The sequence below is a fragment of the Genypterus blacodes genome, unplaced genomic scaffold (assembly GCF_046128005.1).
Source record: "Genypterus blacodes isolate CSIRO-AG114 ecotype Tasmania unplaced genomic scaffold, CSIRO-AGI_Gbla_v1 ptg000154l_1, whole genome shotgun sequence".
NCBI lineage: Eukaryota > Metazoa > Chordata > Actinopteri > Ophidiiformes > Ophidiidae > Genypterus > Genypterus blacodes.
Window position 1 is genome coordinate 1,387,159 of NW_027466956.1, and position 16,541 is coordinate 1,403,699.

Consider the following 16,541-nt stretch of genomic DNA (forward strand, 5'->3'; position numbering starts at 1 on the left):
TTCATCAAATGTTCCATAGATTCATATGGTATTCATGGTATTATGTTCTTGACTAATTTTGACAATTGAACACACTCTTGTGCATGTGATGACTTATACAATGAAATGATGGTGACATGTTTTGGAGAGAACAACCATTACACTGAGAATCAACAATCAGTTTAGATCAACAAGATCTATTCACTTGGAAATTGTGCTAAATGTAGGCTAACTGAACTAACTGTAGGCTACCTGTACTTAATAATTTGCAAAGATGTACTGAGACATTGAGACATGTACTAAGACATTTGCAATTTGATGAAATGAATGAGAAATACCATTCTGTTGTGAACAATTGCCGAGTGGTTTGAAGGTTTGTCCATGTTGTTTTGAGAATGTAATTTCTGTTTCAAGAAATGAGCCAAACCAATGGAGAAAAACTGTAAAGTGCTCTGCCAGTGCCACATCAGACTGCAGGTCAATGAGTTCCAGCTGAACATCACTGGGTGCATTATCCACACTGCAGGTAAAGGGAGAGGAGACCATGTGCATTTCATCCTCAACTGTTTTGAAATTTTCCAATCACCTTGAAAACTCACCATGCAGTGCTCCTAACTTGAGATGAGTACTTGCAGAGGTGATCAGCTGATGGTGTGACTTCTTTCAGGGTTTGCATGTGATCTGACATCCAGTCCCTATCTGAGAGCTCTGGGATGTCTTTGCCTGTCTTCGCACAAAACTCCTGAATCTCTGCTTTCAGGTCCCAAACCCTTTCCAGCACTTTGCCCAGGCTGAGCCATCTCACAGTTATTTGGTTACCAATGTCATTATGTTCAGTCTCATGCTCATCCAAAAGCGCATCTAATTGTAATTCAATGCTCGTGCCCTGATGAAGTTTACTATTTTAGTTACAACATCAGTAACATGGTTCACTTTTAGCACTGACTTGCACAGCACATTCTAATGTATAATACAATGTAATAATACCAATTTCTGCTCTGGGTCGATTTCAGTAACTTTATCTTGCATCCGTATCAAAAGTCCAACATTTTCCCCCGGCAGATTTGGACAACCACCCGTTGTAACACCTACCAGTCTGACCATTTACCGCACTGCTGCCAGCGTTATTCCCCGGAAAAATAAACTAGTTAGTAACTGGGCTGTGTCACGGACATCACAGCTCTCGTCCATTCAAATTGTAATCTGGCAAAAAAAACGTCAATCTGCTCTCCGCAAACTTAACACACGACTTTTCCTCTGACTTCAGTAGATAAATACATTACATTACATTACGATCATTTAGCAGACGCTTTTATCCAAAGCGACTTACAATAAGTGTGTTCAACAAAGGTAGATAAAATTAAATACTTATCAGTCCATGTTTTGTTGAAAACTCTGCATTCGGCATCAACCTTTCTTTTTTTTAGGATGACCGCACATTTTTTAGGGCTATCTTGTGACAAGGTGATGTCAGGTAACATCAGTCAGACTCATCTCATCACACAATGATTTCCGACACGTCGAATCGCTTCATTAGATACGCTTGAAAAAACTTATAAATAAATAGAAAATATAAGCAATGAAGTTTTAGTCCACGCATAAGGTAAAATTAGAACGTACTGTAACAACTCTACTGTTATGTTCAAGTTAAATGCTGTACTGTGCAGATGTAATTTTCTACTGTTCTTGACATTGAATGTGTTTCAGAACTGAGTCAAGCAGGGGTAGAGGGACACTAGACCTGTGAGTGTGTGCATGTCAGAGCGGATGGCGTGGGGAGCAGCCGATAGCCAAGTTAAAACGGAATGCTTATATTGTTTTTCGGCGTGGTTAGGGCCGGCAGTAACCAGTTGCAGTTCAGTAATAAAGCTTTGTTTACTGATAACTTCTCACTGCCCATTCTCTCAGCGTCCTGCTGGATGCTACAATACGTTTATTTTCTAATAACCATTTAAACTGGTCAACGTCAGCCAAAGGGCCGTATGTGGTCTGCGGGCCGTGCTTTGCGCAGGTCGGATCTAGGAGAATTAGTACCGAAAAGGCACCAGAGTCAGCGTGAGAAATGGGTCGTTTGAGACCTTCGTTAATGCAGATTCTGTGCTATGTAGCAGCCTAAAGCCAGATTGGTGTGGCTCAAGCAAGTTATTTGCGTCATTGTTGCGGCTCTTAGCCAGCTCGTGCTCGTTGCCAGCTCAAGTGCTCACAGATTTTTCTCTTGGTCTACATAATTTTCATATTGTAAAATAGACCTCTGAAATGCATATGCTATATTTCCCCCCGTCAGACCAGCTGATCACAGCGCAAACTGATCTGCGCCGAGGTTGCACTAATTGTCATTAATTCGTTTTGAATAATAATTAACGCGTGCAGAACGAAGTGCTCCTTTATAATCTAAAAGGCTATCAGACCAGGCCAGTCGAAAAACTTCTAGTTTGGTCAGATGCGTGCAGCGCGTGAACGGAAGAGGAGTAGTATGAGTAACTCACTGACTGCCTCACGTAAATGAATGAGGCGATACTTCTTCATCTCGATGCAGGAGAATGAGCGCCCAGAGCACCCCAGCCCGCCTCAGACCATATTGTTTTATATCGTGATAATGATCTGATAATGTGGGCAGAATGGGAAAATTTTACACTGGTCACGCCAAACTCACGTGCCAGGACTAGATCGAGCGTGTGACCACCTCTGTGGGTTGACCATTGGACGTATTGGGAGAAGCCCACTGAGTCAAATGAGGGTGGTGAAAGCTTTACAAAATGAATTGTTTTGATTCTCGAAGTGAATATTTAAGTCTCCCAGAACTAAGATATTGTCGACATGAGGCACCATGTCTCTAATTAAAGTGAAGAATTCATCTAAGAACTTAACATAAGGGCCGCGAGGGCGGTAGATGATCACCAATCAGAGGGAGGATTGATTTCCTGCCTTAGAAAGTGCTGGAATAAGAATTAAAAGAGTCAAGGTAGTGCATCTCCTGGTGGCAAGGTTGAGAAACTGGTCAAAAATGAAGCCTACATTACCACCCTTTTTGGAGACACGTCCAGGAGGAGGGCTAACAAGCGCCGTGACCGTCACAGCCCCAACCATCAGGGCCTGCAGCCTTCCTAGGTGGAGTCTCTCCTGCTGTCTCCCAACCTGTCCAGTGATCTCATTCAGGTGGTGGAGGGCGCTCATCTTCTCAGTGGGGGCAAGACACTCCAAAGGTGACTGGTTTGAGTCCGAGGCGCTTACCGGGGGTTCTGGATAAATCGTCTCAGAAATATCCTGAAGTGTTTTCAGCCTGTGTTGTAACCTGTGCCATGTCAAAGTGCCAATCTGTGAGTGAAGGTGGTGGGGTTCATCTCTGGGGGGGTTTGACTCCCCATACCAGGAAAAGGAGGAACAAAAGTCAGTATTACACAGCAGCATAGATAACAATCCGGTCCTCAACACCACCAAGACAAACGAGCTGATCATAGACTTTAGGAAAACAAAAACATCTTCATCAGCAACAACTGTGTGGAGAGGATGTTGGACTTCCAGTTTCTGGGCATCCACATAGAGGAGGACCTGACCTGGAGGGTGAACACCACAGTGCGGGTGAAGACGCTACTTCCTGAAGATCCTCAGGAAGAACCACCTAACCCCAAAACTGCTTGTGTTCTTCTACCACTACTCAATGCCAGCTGCACAGTAGCAGAGAGGAAAGCACTCCAGAGGGTCATCAACACCGCCCAGAAGATCCTTGGCTGCCCACTCCCCTCCTTGGAAGATCTATTCTATACAGTTCCAGCTGTCTCAAGAAAGCTCATGGCATCCTCATTGTCATCTCATTGTCATGTCAAATGCTTTCCTCAGAAAAAATAAATAAAAAACTAAAAAAAGAAAGAAAGAAAGCTCATGGCATCCTGAAAGACCCATCCCACACAGGACTGTTTAAGAAACGATATATGTTGTTATGATCAACTCTTGAACTCTTAATTGATGTGCACTATTTGCATCATTGTATTAAAAAGGTGTAAATAAGCCTACCAGTTCAGAGGAGAATATCTGTGCGTTTTATGTTTATTGGCATACAAATTCCATAGAATTGCAGCAAAATAAGGGAATATTTGCAGCCTTCATTCATCAACTGATCAACTGCAACATGGTCATGTTGGTGAATTACAGTTAGAGCCACAGTTATTTGCACTGAAAATGTTATTTTGGCTGTCCAGCACAGAATGTTGTGCAATAATGAATGTAAACTTTACTTTAGAGTTTCAACTTGAATTACAACTTTATCAACTTTAAATGAGGCTATTTACATAAAAACCTTCCAACTACATGAGCTGTAACATATTTACTACCTCCTGTTCACACTCATACTTATTGACATTAAAAATTAAAAAGTTGAGCTCATGAGTCTTTTGAAGTAAGAGTGTAACCTTCTGTATCTTTACCCCTGTCAGACTCTGAACCAGCTTGTGTGCTAAGAGCTCTGTCCTTTTCTGTAAAAAAAATACTCTTGACTCTGTATACTGTTTGTTCTTAATAACGTTCATCAAGACAAGTTTGATACTATAACTATTTTTATTTCTTCACTTCTCATAAGAATTTCCACCACACGGCAATTTTACTGCGCTACTATGCGTGTTTGACCACATGTACAGCTTCGATGACAGTGTGACAGATCTGCTGTCTCCCTGGACCTGCTTTGATCAACACAGATTTTTGGGGGGCCTGCAAGACAGAGAGCAGGGGCCCATGGTGTTGGTCACAGATTTGGGGCTCGCTGACAGTCATGGCATCCAGGTGCTGACGAAGCAGAACCTGCAACTGTTGGTTTTCATGGCTCAGATGCTCCTTCTGTTTCCTCAGAGCTTCTTGCTGCAGCACAGATGTGTTGTAACACTGCCATATCTGCTCCACTTCTGTATACATCGATGATACACCCTACAGGCGCGCACCCACACGCGCGCGCACACACACACACACACACACACGCACACACACACACACACACACACAAAATCAGAAATGGTTTTGACATGATCCTACAGGACTTCATTGCTGAGCCAGTATGTATAAAGCCGTTCATTTGAAAATTTAGAGTTCAATGCATTACATTTCCAAGAATGATGCTGTAAGAGCCATTTAACCATTTGTGTTTCTGTTGTTGCACAGGTTTGATTTGATACCATTTTATACTGTGTACATGCATAAGGCATGGATCTAAGCTTGGTGGAAATCCAAATTACCTACCTACTGAGGGTACTGGTGATGGTATTGGTGATGAATGGTTGTGTTCACGGGTTTAGATTTTTTAGGATAATTGGATTTTTAATACATTTGTGGTGATTGTCTATATTTGGGTTGTAAATTATTTGAGGATAGTTGTTTATAAATTATGTGTTAATGGAGGAATAGTGAGAAAGGGGTATGACCTTATAATTGTACAGTTGTTAATATTATTGGGGAAAAATAACGAGCTGTATGTGTTTAGCATTTCACTAAAAATGTGTTTAGTTAGATGTGTTTATCCTTCCACTGTGCATCTTATCGTGCGTTTAGACCATGGCCACCTTATGGCTTCTCCTTGACCTAGTGCAGAGATACTCTGACGCCCTTGGCCATATCTGTATTGTATTGCTGTCCTTTCTGCCTCATAACTAGATCAGACCCACACTACAGTGGAGTCTCAACTGTCTTACAATCAAAGAACTAGAATTTCCACCACACCTACTCCTTTTTGAACATTGTTATTGTTTGTTTTTAATAAATAAATAAATAATATAATTCATTCATTTAAAGGATAATTACCTTTAACAGAATACTAGAGGTTATGGGAGAGGGGACTGCTGCTAATGTGCACATAGTCTCTAAATGTCAGGTTCATTGCAACTGACCATAACAGGAAAGGCAGGGACTGCTGTCGGGAAAGAGAATTCCAAACGCAACACATACTAAAAGATGTGTCAGATTGATGTGAGATCAGTGTGTGTTCTTCCATGCAGAAAACAAACCACTGTTGCACACTTTGATATAGTTAAAAACCTCTCATCCCTGCCTATAATATTCATCCGGAAAACTTTGGGGAAGAGAAAACAACAATACAATGGAGGAGGAAAACAAATCTCACAAGCAAAAGCAGGTTGTTAAATGTAATTAAATGAAAATTTGTGGAAAATTAAAAGGCTACAAAGCACAAGAAGGGCTACCTTAAACAAAGCAACCAATATAAGAACAATTGTGCAATGGTTAATGCCAGATAAGGATTATGAAATTGAGGTACTTTTGCTAAATCTATGTGATGAAGCTTAATTATTGCATGATTCATAAATGTGTTCATAATCTGGTGATAAGCAGAAAGAAAAGAAATGTGGTTCAAAGCAAAAATGCTTGTGAATAATGGTTTCATTAATGATGTGCAACAACTAGCAATTTTCACCTGAGCCTAATGTACATTAAGCAACACAGCATAGCTATCTCTCTGTTTCCTCTTTTCAACCATTAGTTGGCTGCACACAACCTGTGTCCTCAAACCAAACCTTCATTCGACCATTTCAGAATGGTGTGGAAGACAAGGCCAGCAAAGCCGACTCCTTGTATAATTTGAAAGCTAAGAAAACTTGTACACAGTTGTCAGCATCCTGAAAGTGGCTATGCACTTTCAAAGGAGCTTCTGCATCTACATCTTAAAGACACTTGACAAGCTCGATTCCATTTCACGCACTTACCGCCCAGGGTCCTGTAACCTCAAAACAGATGCTCTCTTTCTGACCTGATCCTACCATCTTTCATGACCCATCAAGTGGCAGATTGAACAAGTGGTCCACGAGGCACAGCTCGGGCAAACTGATCCAGGTGGGGGCCCTGATAACTGCATGTTTGTCCCTGATGATGACACATACCTCTCGTTTTGCCACTTCACACGTTGTCCCTCATTAGGAAACATTTCTGGTGGCCTTCGATGGTGGCTGACACCAAGGTGTACGTCTCCGCGTGGACCCTGTGCGCCAGAATTAAGAGCTCCCATCGTCCTCCTATGGGTTTACTCGGTTCTCTTTCGGTGCCAAGTCGTCCTTGGTCACAGTCTGCTGTCGATTTTGTCACTGGCTTACCTCCATCTAAGGGTAACTCCGTGATTCTCACCATTGTGGACTGTTTCTCCAAGGCTGTGCATTTTGTAGCCCTGTCTAAGCTCCCTTCTGCTCAAGAGACTGCAAAAATCCTCAAATCTAATGTGTTTCGGCTTCATGGAATTCCTGAGGACATCTTCTTTGACCGTGGATTACTTTGCAGGTGTGGAGGGCTTTTTGCAAAAGCCTTGGGAGCCTCAGTTAGCCTTTCATCAGGTTTTCATCCCCAGACCAACGGTCAGACAGAGAGGGCCAACCAGGAGGCAGCTCTCCGTTGAGTCACTGTATCCAACCCCTCTGCCTGGAGTGGTTATCTGCCTTGGGTGGAGTGCACATAATTCCCAGCTAACGGGTTGTCACTGTTTGAGGCTTCTGTGTAAGGCTGGGGTGACGCGTCGACATAATCGACATAATCGACATAAACTTCATAAACGTCATAAACAACATAATCAACATAATCGATTATGGAAATACTTTGATTTGCATAAACGTGCATCAACGCGTCACAATGATGTTAGATGGCTGTGCCAGGTAAAAACAACAACTGGAGAACAAGGTGCTGCAAAAAAAAAGTCGCCCACGGTCGTCTAAAGTGTGGGAACATTTGAGACGGACACTGAATAATATAAAGCTCTGCACATAGAAATGGCTTTTCACAGCAGTACATCTGTCATACAGTACATGAACACCTGAAGCCAAAGCACCCCCGAGCACATTGTCAACACGGCAGCAAGACAGCAACGTAAATCCTGTTTACTTTGTGTCCCCACCCACCAAGCATGATAGATTGGGATTATCAACACACGGAATGTGTTCGTATTTGTCGTAGTCACTTTTTGAAATTGAATTTATAACATGCTGAAAGTAATTTCTGCACCGATGCTAACGTAACATTACACCATGCGTTGTTATTTAGCCGTTTATATTTTCTGTTGTTAACAGTCAGGTATGAGTGAGCTGAATGCCGAACTATGCTCTTTCACAGGACACATAGAGACCAATGGCCTAAGAGAGAGAGGAGGTGTGAGAGGGAGAGAGAGTGTGTGTATGTGCTTGGGTGTTTGTGTTGAGTGGGTTTGAAATTTAATTCAGTTGCTAGTTTTAGTTATTCTTGTAAGTGTTCCTCAAATTGCACAAATTATACTGCAAGATGATTTTATGTTGGGCTGCTAAACTTGAGGTTGCACAGTTATTCCTTCTGAAAGTGACTTTACATTGCCTCGTTTATGTATTTGTTGTTGTATTGCTAATTGCAGATTGCACTCGATCACTTTTACTTTAATTGAATAAGCAATATGTTGGATTGTAAAACAGAGATTATCAATTCAAACCTGGAAATTTTTTTCTGGAATAATGTAGTGCATACTTTTCTTACTTTATTTGTTTTCAAGAGAAGGTGATTGAAGATTTTGGAGGATTAATTGTTTGCTGTTAATAATTAATAAATAATCTGTAGATTAATTGATTAATCGAAAAAATAATCTGGAGACTAATCGTTAAGAAAAAAAAAATCCTTAGGTGCAGCACTATTTCTGTTGGATAGCAGCCCTCTTTGTTTCCTGCTCTGGAGGATGATCTGGTGGTTCCCTAGCTGCAGCAGATACTCAAGGGAGACGCACGGCAGATGACAACAAGCACCAAGCGGATCGGCATCTAGTTCCAGTTTTCCAGCCAGTTGTCCACATATATATACAGTATATACAGCATATATACATTTTATACACTGAATATTTACCGTTGCCCATTCCTCTGTTGGTATTTTGCTTTGGTGGTCTGTGGTTAGAGAAGAAGAGCATGATGGGAGGACTTTCTTCAGCTCGCTCTCCCGCTTGCTGCACATTTTGGCAAGACGTAAAATCCTTTCCCCCTGCATTGTAAAAATGGAGTAAAAAGTCTATTGTCACTGAACACGAGTCAGAGATGTTGAAAGTTGTTTCTGTGTTATGACAGAAGGATGCTGTACCTCAGCAATATCTCCTTTCAATTTCTTGATGGCGTCGCTGCTGTGGATGGTGAGCTCAGTGAGCTGTTTCCTCGCCATCTTATGAGACAGAGTCATCTCTGCCTGAAGCTTGCGAGTTTTTTGGGCCACCTCATCTTTGGCAGCTCTCAGATCTGCTCCTGCCACCTTGTTTTCTCTCTTGCTAATGTTCAGTGTCTTCTTCCGCTGACAGATGGCATCCTGGGAAAGAAAAGCAACAACCGGGAAGACAAATTTGAATCTGTTTGCTTGGATCTGTCTCTGTTTGTGTCTGTCTGTCTGTCTGTCTGTCTGTCTGACTCAGTGTATTGTCCGGTTTGGCTTGGGAAGCGGAGGGTAGCTGGTTCGAGGCCCATATGACCAAACAGCGTGGACTGGCAGCTGGCAGCCTAAGAGTTGCCAGCTCCTCCAGCAAGGCACCAAACCCCAACCTGCTCCACGGGCGCTGGCTATGAAGAAGGGTGGCAAAACCTTTCAGATGTGGGTGTGATTTACATTGTGTGTTGTGTATAAAACTGCATGAAATGTAAGAAATGCAATATCTGAAATGTGAATTTCTCAATTGCTGGGATTGATAAAAGGGTGTTCTTCTCTTTGTCTGTCTGTCTATGATGACTGACTGTTAACCTGCAGCTTCTTCACATCTGAGTCCATCCCCTCGCTGACATTCTGGATGTGGTTTGGTTTATCTTGTTGCTCAGACGAAATCCACTCATGGTCTTGGACCTCAGTTAACCCCAGGTTGTGCTCGTGCTGCTCCTGAATTTCAGCAATCTGCCCACAGATGAAGAAAATCAGGCATTCCTACAGTAAAGACAGTAAAGGATTGACACATTTAAGTCAAGAGTTGATGGTCTAAATCAGGGGTGCAGCTCTTTGACAGCTGACGGGCAGCTCGGCTCCAGCTCCAGTGCTCACAGATTTTTCTCTTGGTGTACAGAATTTTCATATTGTAAAATAAAGATTTAAAATGCATATGCTATATTTGGCAATACAGACAAAAAGCTGTCCGATTTGAATATTTATTCATATATATTTTGTCATCACACGATCTTGAGAGATGTCTTTAAGTAACCTTATAAGAGCGCATGGCTCCTTTAGGAAGAGAGACGCAGGTGTCGCATCTCTGTGTGTGTGTGGATGAGTGAGAGAGAGACCGGGGGTACATAGGGCCTTGGTGGGAGCAATGAATGTTACAGTTAAGGGTTACAGCATGAAGATATGAATGTACAGTGTGTTAGAGACTGGTGAAAATAAAAACTGCCAACTTCCCAAGAACGACCGAGTTTCCCGTGAGTAATTCTGCTGTTGCTGCTGGAAAAGGTGAGGGAATTAACCCCAAAGTTACTGAGCACCAACTGCGACCCCGGAGGAAACATCTTCCCTGTGCTCCCCAACCACGGTTTGGGAGCTGAACAGGAAAAGTTTAACACTAACATTAATGTTCCACACATGAAACATTCTAATGTGCACTCGCAGTCTCAGAGTGTTGCTAGCCAGAGAAGCATTAAATACTGACAGAATCACCATGGATGGAGGAAAGCGTAAAGCTAAATCAAAATATGAAGATGAACACCTGGCGTTTTAGCTGCGCTATTGTCTCTCTGTCTCCCCTATGGGCCGTGTCATGCTGGTGCAGTGAACGCTTATTATGGGTTAGGGTGGTCTTTTGCTCACTCTCTTCCCGTCCGCTCTCACTGGGCAACTCCTCGTTGTGCCTTGCACTTTTTGTTTGAACATTCTGTATTAGTTCATCTATAAGCACTTTACCTGCTTTGTTATCTTTTCATTTTCACAACACACACAATCTCAAACAATTGTCTTCTGTTTCTGGTTCTTTTCCCATCAGTTATGTGTTGTCAGGGTTTTTTTTCTGAGAGAAAGTTTTACCGCCACCTTGCTCTCCTGTATTTTAATTTATCTCTGTCACCTCTTCTCTATGGCTCTTTTACCATTGATGGTCTGGTAACAGTGCCGCTCTTCAAAATGGAGTTGGGTTTTGTTGTGGCTCTTTGAGCTGGACTGGCTAGCCACCCCTGGTCTAAATGTATAAAGACATAGACATTGAGAATACTCCTATTGAGATCGCAGAACATTTTTTATATATTTTATATTATGACGACAATGGATTGAGTTGAACTGAAGTGCAATGAGAACACTTCTTCCTTGATGTCAGCACTGTATCCGTGTTCACTGCTGGCACCTGCTGGGGAGATTACAGGTACAGTAACAGGTACATACCCGTTCCTGATGAGCACACTGATAAGCCGCTCTGATGTCATCATACATATGCTGCAGATCAGCTTCCACCTCATGTTGCTGACGCTGTAGTTCAAAAGTCACATCCTCCAAATGTGCACACTGCTGTTCAGACACTGCTGAGATCTGCTGGCTAAATCACCCAGAAAAGGTAAACACAGAGGCGGTCATTGATGTCTCTATAAAATGATTTGATTTCAGTTCATTATGTTGGTCTCAACTTCTGTCCACATCATCACAAATTGAATCGTGAATTGGATTGTGATGTGAAAATCTGTGATTATTGAATGTAGCACAGGAGGATATGTTGTAACATCACTTTGCTCCTGTCTGAAATAGCAGGGTGGTTAAGGTGGGATTTTGGGCAAAACCACACACTTTGGGTCAAAAGCATAAAAATGGTACATTTATTTATACACTGTCCCACACAAAATGATTTTGGAACATTTAAAGCGCTGGTATTTCTTATAATACCATGAGTCTGCTTGAACAGTCCTATAAGAAGGAATGAGCTGGTTTGTCCAGAGTCAATGAAGCAAAGCCGTTAGTGTTGACAGCGTGTGAACAAACAACAGCCTTATCATCTAATTGTCAAAATATCAAATCATCACAAATATCTTTATCATATCATATCATACAGCAAACAGAAATCTCAAAGTTCTTCTAGATCACAGGTGTCAAACTCAAGGCCGAATCCGGCCCGCCACGTCATTTTATGTGGCCCGCGAGAGCAAAATAAACGTCTATGCCGCATTGTCCATAAACTACATTTCCCACAACGCATGTCGATTTTGTGACCCTTGAAGTGACGGCATCCGCCATTAAAATGCTGTGTTTACCATCAGCGTCATGTCAGCGTTTAACAAAGGTGATTTTCTGAGGATAGTTTAGTAAATGATTCTTTCATGAAACTCCCCCCTCTGTGAACGGCTTTCCGTGCCTTAAGATCTTTACAAATCTTCTTGATCGATTTGCTCTCCCCAGCTTTTCACAGCAGAATCCAAATCGATCCTTTACGTTGATTTCCAGCTTGGTACTTTTCAGTAAATGCTGCGTGTTTGTTCTGGAAATGTCTCTGAACATTCTGCCTTCTACCTCTCTTATTTCTTATACATTTTCTTTAATTTGTCTCCATATAGCAAGCACATTGTTATTAATGATTATTATTTCTCTCCTATATTGTCGTCAGTCAAAGCAAGTTGTAACTGTCCAGGCAGAGTTAAACTCTGTTCCTCCAAGACTTTTTTGGAGTTATCCACAGATAGTGAGTCAGTTCAGTTCACATTTCTACACAGATGTGGAAATGAACGTACACATTAAATAATTTCTAGATCCTGACAAGTTGTTTTATATAAACACCTTATTGTTATTGTTTATTGTTGAAATTGCAAAACAAACATTTGCAAAATTAACTTGTACCTCTTTGCACTAAAACAAAGGGAAAACTTGGAGTTGTCCATTTATAGGTTATTATGCTATGATTTTAATAATTCGGCCCACTTGAGTTTAACTTGGGCTGAATCTGGCCCCAAACTAAAATGAGTTTGACACCCCTGTTCTAGATAATCCTGAGAATATGCAACCCTAGTGTGTTTTCATCGTTCTCAGAAAATGATTCCTCATGATTGCAATGACCCTGTGACCTGGCACCACCATCACGGCAAACCATCCATTTTTAGCTCCCCTGGCATACCTCTCTTTGTCCAATGTGAAGTCCACGTCTCTCAGTCCTCTCTCCCACTGTTGCAGAAGGATTCTCAGTCTTTTCTCCTGCAGAATCTGCAGACAGTCCACATGGTGTAGGTGAGAGTCCTGCGTCTGCCCCTCCCAAAGCTCGGCCTCCTCCAGGTCATGCACCAAACACTGTAACACACAATAACGAGGAAAGACTTCACTAAAGTAATGGATCAAATGGATGTACATAAGTGTGAACAGATATTTCATCAGTGTGAAACTCTGGGATTACCTTTATCAAACTGTTTACAGAGTCGAGTCTCATCTCAAAGGTTTGACTGAACACTGTGATGTCATCACGCAGTGCCGCATGACGTGTCTGACGAAGGATTGTCCGCCAAGCTTCATTTAACTTCAGCAAGTTGATGGTGGTGTTTCGTTCTTCCATCTGTAGCTTGTCCTGAGTTTACAGAAAGAAGAAATTAGAAATCACAAAAGAGGGCAAAATTAAAACTGTGTGTGTGTGTGTGTGTCTGTGTACATTGGAAACATGTGTTTCACCTTCAGAAAGAGTGTGAGGGTCTCTTCCTTCTTCTTGTTGAGCTCTTCCTCAGCCAGAGCTCTCTGCTGCTTGCTGAGGAGTTTCTCCTCCTCCGTCCATCCCTCCCGTTTACTCCCTCCCCCTTTCTTCACTTTCTTGGGCATGATCCTCCTGTGAGCTCTGGGCTTTACAACAAAGAGAGCAGAGAAGAACATGATGTCCAGTGGGGATGTCCGATGATGATGTCACCACTGTGCTATCTACCTACCTACCTACCTACCTACCTACCTACCTACCTACATCTTTCTACCTACCTACCTACCTACCTACCTACCTACCTACCTACCTACCTACATCTTTCTACCTACCTACCTACCTACCTACCTACCTACCTCCCTACCTACCTACCTACCTACCTACCTACCTACCTACCTACATCTTTCTACCTCCCTACCTACCTACCTACCTACCTAGGTACCTCTATCTATCTATCTATCTATCTATCTATCTATCTATCTATCTATCTATCTATCTATCTATCTATCTATCTATCTATCTATCTATCTATCTATCTATCTATCTATCTATCTATCTATCTATCTATCTATGTAATCGTCATTGTATTATGAATGGCAAAACGTTTTAGTGTTCTAGTTGGCTCACTACGACCTAATCAACCCTCATATGTATCTGCAGTATAGAAGTCGATATAATATCCAGCTTTGATCCGACTGTCTGTCTGTCTGTCTGTCTGTCTGTCTGTCTGTCTGTCTGTCTGTCTGTCTGTCAACACAAATGCCAATACCGACGCTGATCACCTACACTGCACTCTGCCGCTTGAAAGAGTTAGAAGTGCATTATCCAGTATGTGCTGGGCAAGCACGAAGCAACTGATCTGCAAAAGCAGCAGTTCATGTTCGTGGAGGGGGAATCTCTCTTGAGTTGCCTCATCCAAGGTTTCTTCTTTTCAGTTGAAAATTAAACAAATGAAACAAAATGAACAGAAGCAAGGAGTCCAGCTGTGGTGCCATTTTGTAGCAAAAACTGTCAGAAATTAGAAAACCCTAGCTCCTGGTCATGATGACTGGTGTAATTTTGGCGATTTCTTATGAAAAAGTGCCTCTCAAATCTGCCGTTGTGGAGTTCAGATGGTTGACAAATGGTACAACATTATTAAAGGAACATAACAACAAGGTACTTTCTAACATCTTATGAGCTCATCACACCCCCGTTCTTGGCCACTAGATGACAGCGTCGACCGAAAATACAGATATGGACAAATCATTTATCAGACGCTGAAGTATTATTTTAGGAATGTATTGCTAAATATTGTTTTTTTCAAAAAGTACATTTCAGATCTACGTAGCTAACATATGAAGTCATAATTCAAAAAGGTTTTGGATAATGTTTTAAAAAAGAATTGTTTCAAACCAATTACATCCCTCTAAGTCAAAAATGCAAGTCTTAAGTGGGATGAAGGACTTATTAACTTAATTACATTCCACAGATGTAGGAATAGCCTATGCCAGTAGAAGCAGCTCAATTGACCTAACACATTATTATGTTTATATCTATATATCTATATATATATCTCAATCTCATACTCCTCTATCAACCCTCCACATTACAAAATCCAACGTTAAGGCTGCAGAATCCATTTTTGGTCCATTCTGGCAGAAAAATAAAAATAAAAATCAGGGCAAAAACAATAGGGCAACACCTTGTGCTTGGACCCCTAATAAAAGTTTGTCTTTTATTAGGGGTCCGTTTAAATGTCCTTTAAATGTCAATAGAGGGCTAGTGGTGTCTTAAAGTTCATACAACTAGTTTGCTTTTTGCCACATTTTTAGATTTCCTTTTAAGGCAATGTGCAGGTACCACGTTGTCTGACAGTGGAAAGTGCTGTGTTCCATACTCCTGAAGCTCTAATTGAGAAGGCTGCCTGGCCACTTTGAGTGGATGCTCTGGCTAGCATGAAAATCATCTTATACAACGGGAAGGAAATTTGTTATTTCTTCCCCTCTGTTTTACTTTTCCAACTTTCAGTCTTTGACACACATCACCACTTCCACGTGACCTTAAATGTTAATGCCACAGTTTGTGTGGATGGGTGGAGGTGACTTCAATCGCTGAATGCGCTTCAAGAGCAGCTGCATATGTGCCATGATGAAGGAGTTTCCTTGCTTCATCACAGTCCTTTTTATGAAGGGAAGAGGTAAACTGAAAAATTATGTGGTAAATATGCAATATAATGGGAAATTATGCAGCACTGTGGAAAATTTGGACAATTGGTTGAGTTTGCATTGAATCGTGAAAAGCTGGAGAAACGCAAAGAAATATAAGCTGATGGCTCTTACGTTAGTCTGAGTGAAAAAGCACAAATTAATGAAACACCTGTATTTTGTCTGCAATTAAACATTGCATCAACCTTCCTGAAAAATGTAATATATTTATGTTTATGGCTGGACCAGGATCATCCAGGATACCCGAAGAGTTTTAGATTTGAAATCATCATCTATACTGATGGATTCTGCAGTATCAGTGTGTAGTGTCAGACGTTGGTGTCAACAGGATCCAAACTGTCTTGTAAAAACGCTTTACAATGACTTCACATTGAGCCATTCATACACTGATAGCAGGGGCATACTGCAAGGAGCCAGCCTACAGTTAGGAGCAGTCAGGGTTCCACATGTGAAACAACCTAGAATTAAATCAGCTCAATACTTGGCGACTGTACCAGAATTCCATCCTGAGCCATCCCCCCCACAGTTCAGGCTGCCGGTGGTATAATGCTGAGCATCACTTGCATGCCACAACCTATTCGACTATTGTTCATATTCATTCACGCATGTGTAACAGAAGCCAGCAGTAGCTGTGCAGTGTGGCAGTGCAAGAAAGGAAACCGCTCTCCTCTTCACTTTAACAAGTATACTGGTGGCCAGACTGGCAGGCACATTCAATTTGCCCATCAAGCTACTCCCAGCATGACAAAGTTCCATGTCACAAA

At 41.8% G+C, this 16,541-nt stretch overlaps 1 protein-coding gene across 1 annotated transcript; it reads right to left on the reverse strand.

The window, feature by feature from the left end:
* Positions 1–4,584: 4,584 nt before the first annotated feature.
* On the reverse strand, positions 4,585–13,698 carry drc2 (dynein regulatory complex subunit 2). Its single transcript, XM_076166023.1, has 10 exons — positions 13,555–13,698; positions 13,286–13,453; positions 13,013–13,182; positions 11,348–11,452; positions 10,991–11,101; positions 10,420–10,471; positions 9,688–9,864; positions 9,043–9,261; positions 8,815–8,946; positions 4,585–4,893 (listed from the first exon to the last, which is right to left on the reverse strand). Exons 1-10 carry the CDS (start codon positions 13,696–13,698, stop codon positions 4,585–4,587), a joined length of 1,587 nt encoding a protein of 528 aa, XP_076022138.1.
* Positions 13,699–16,541: the final 2,843 nt, after the last annotated feature.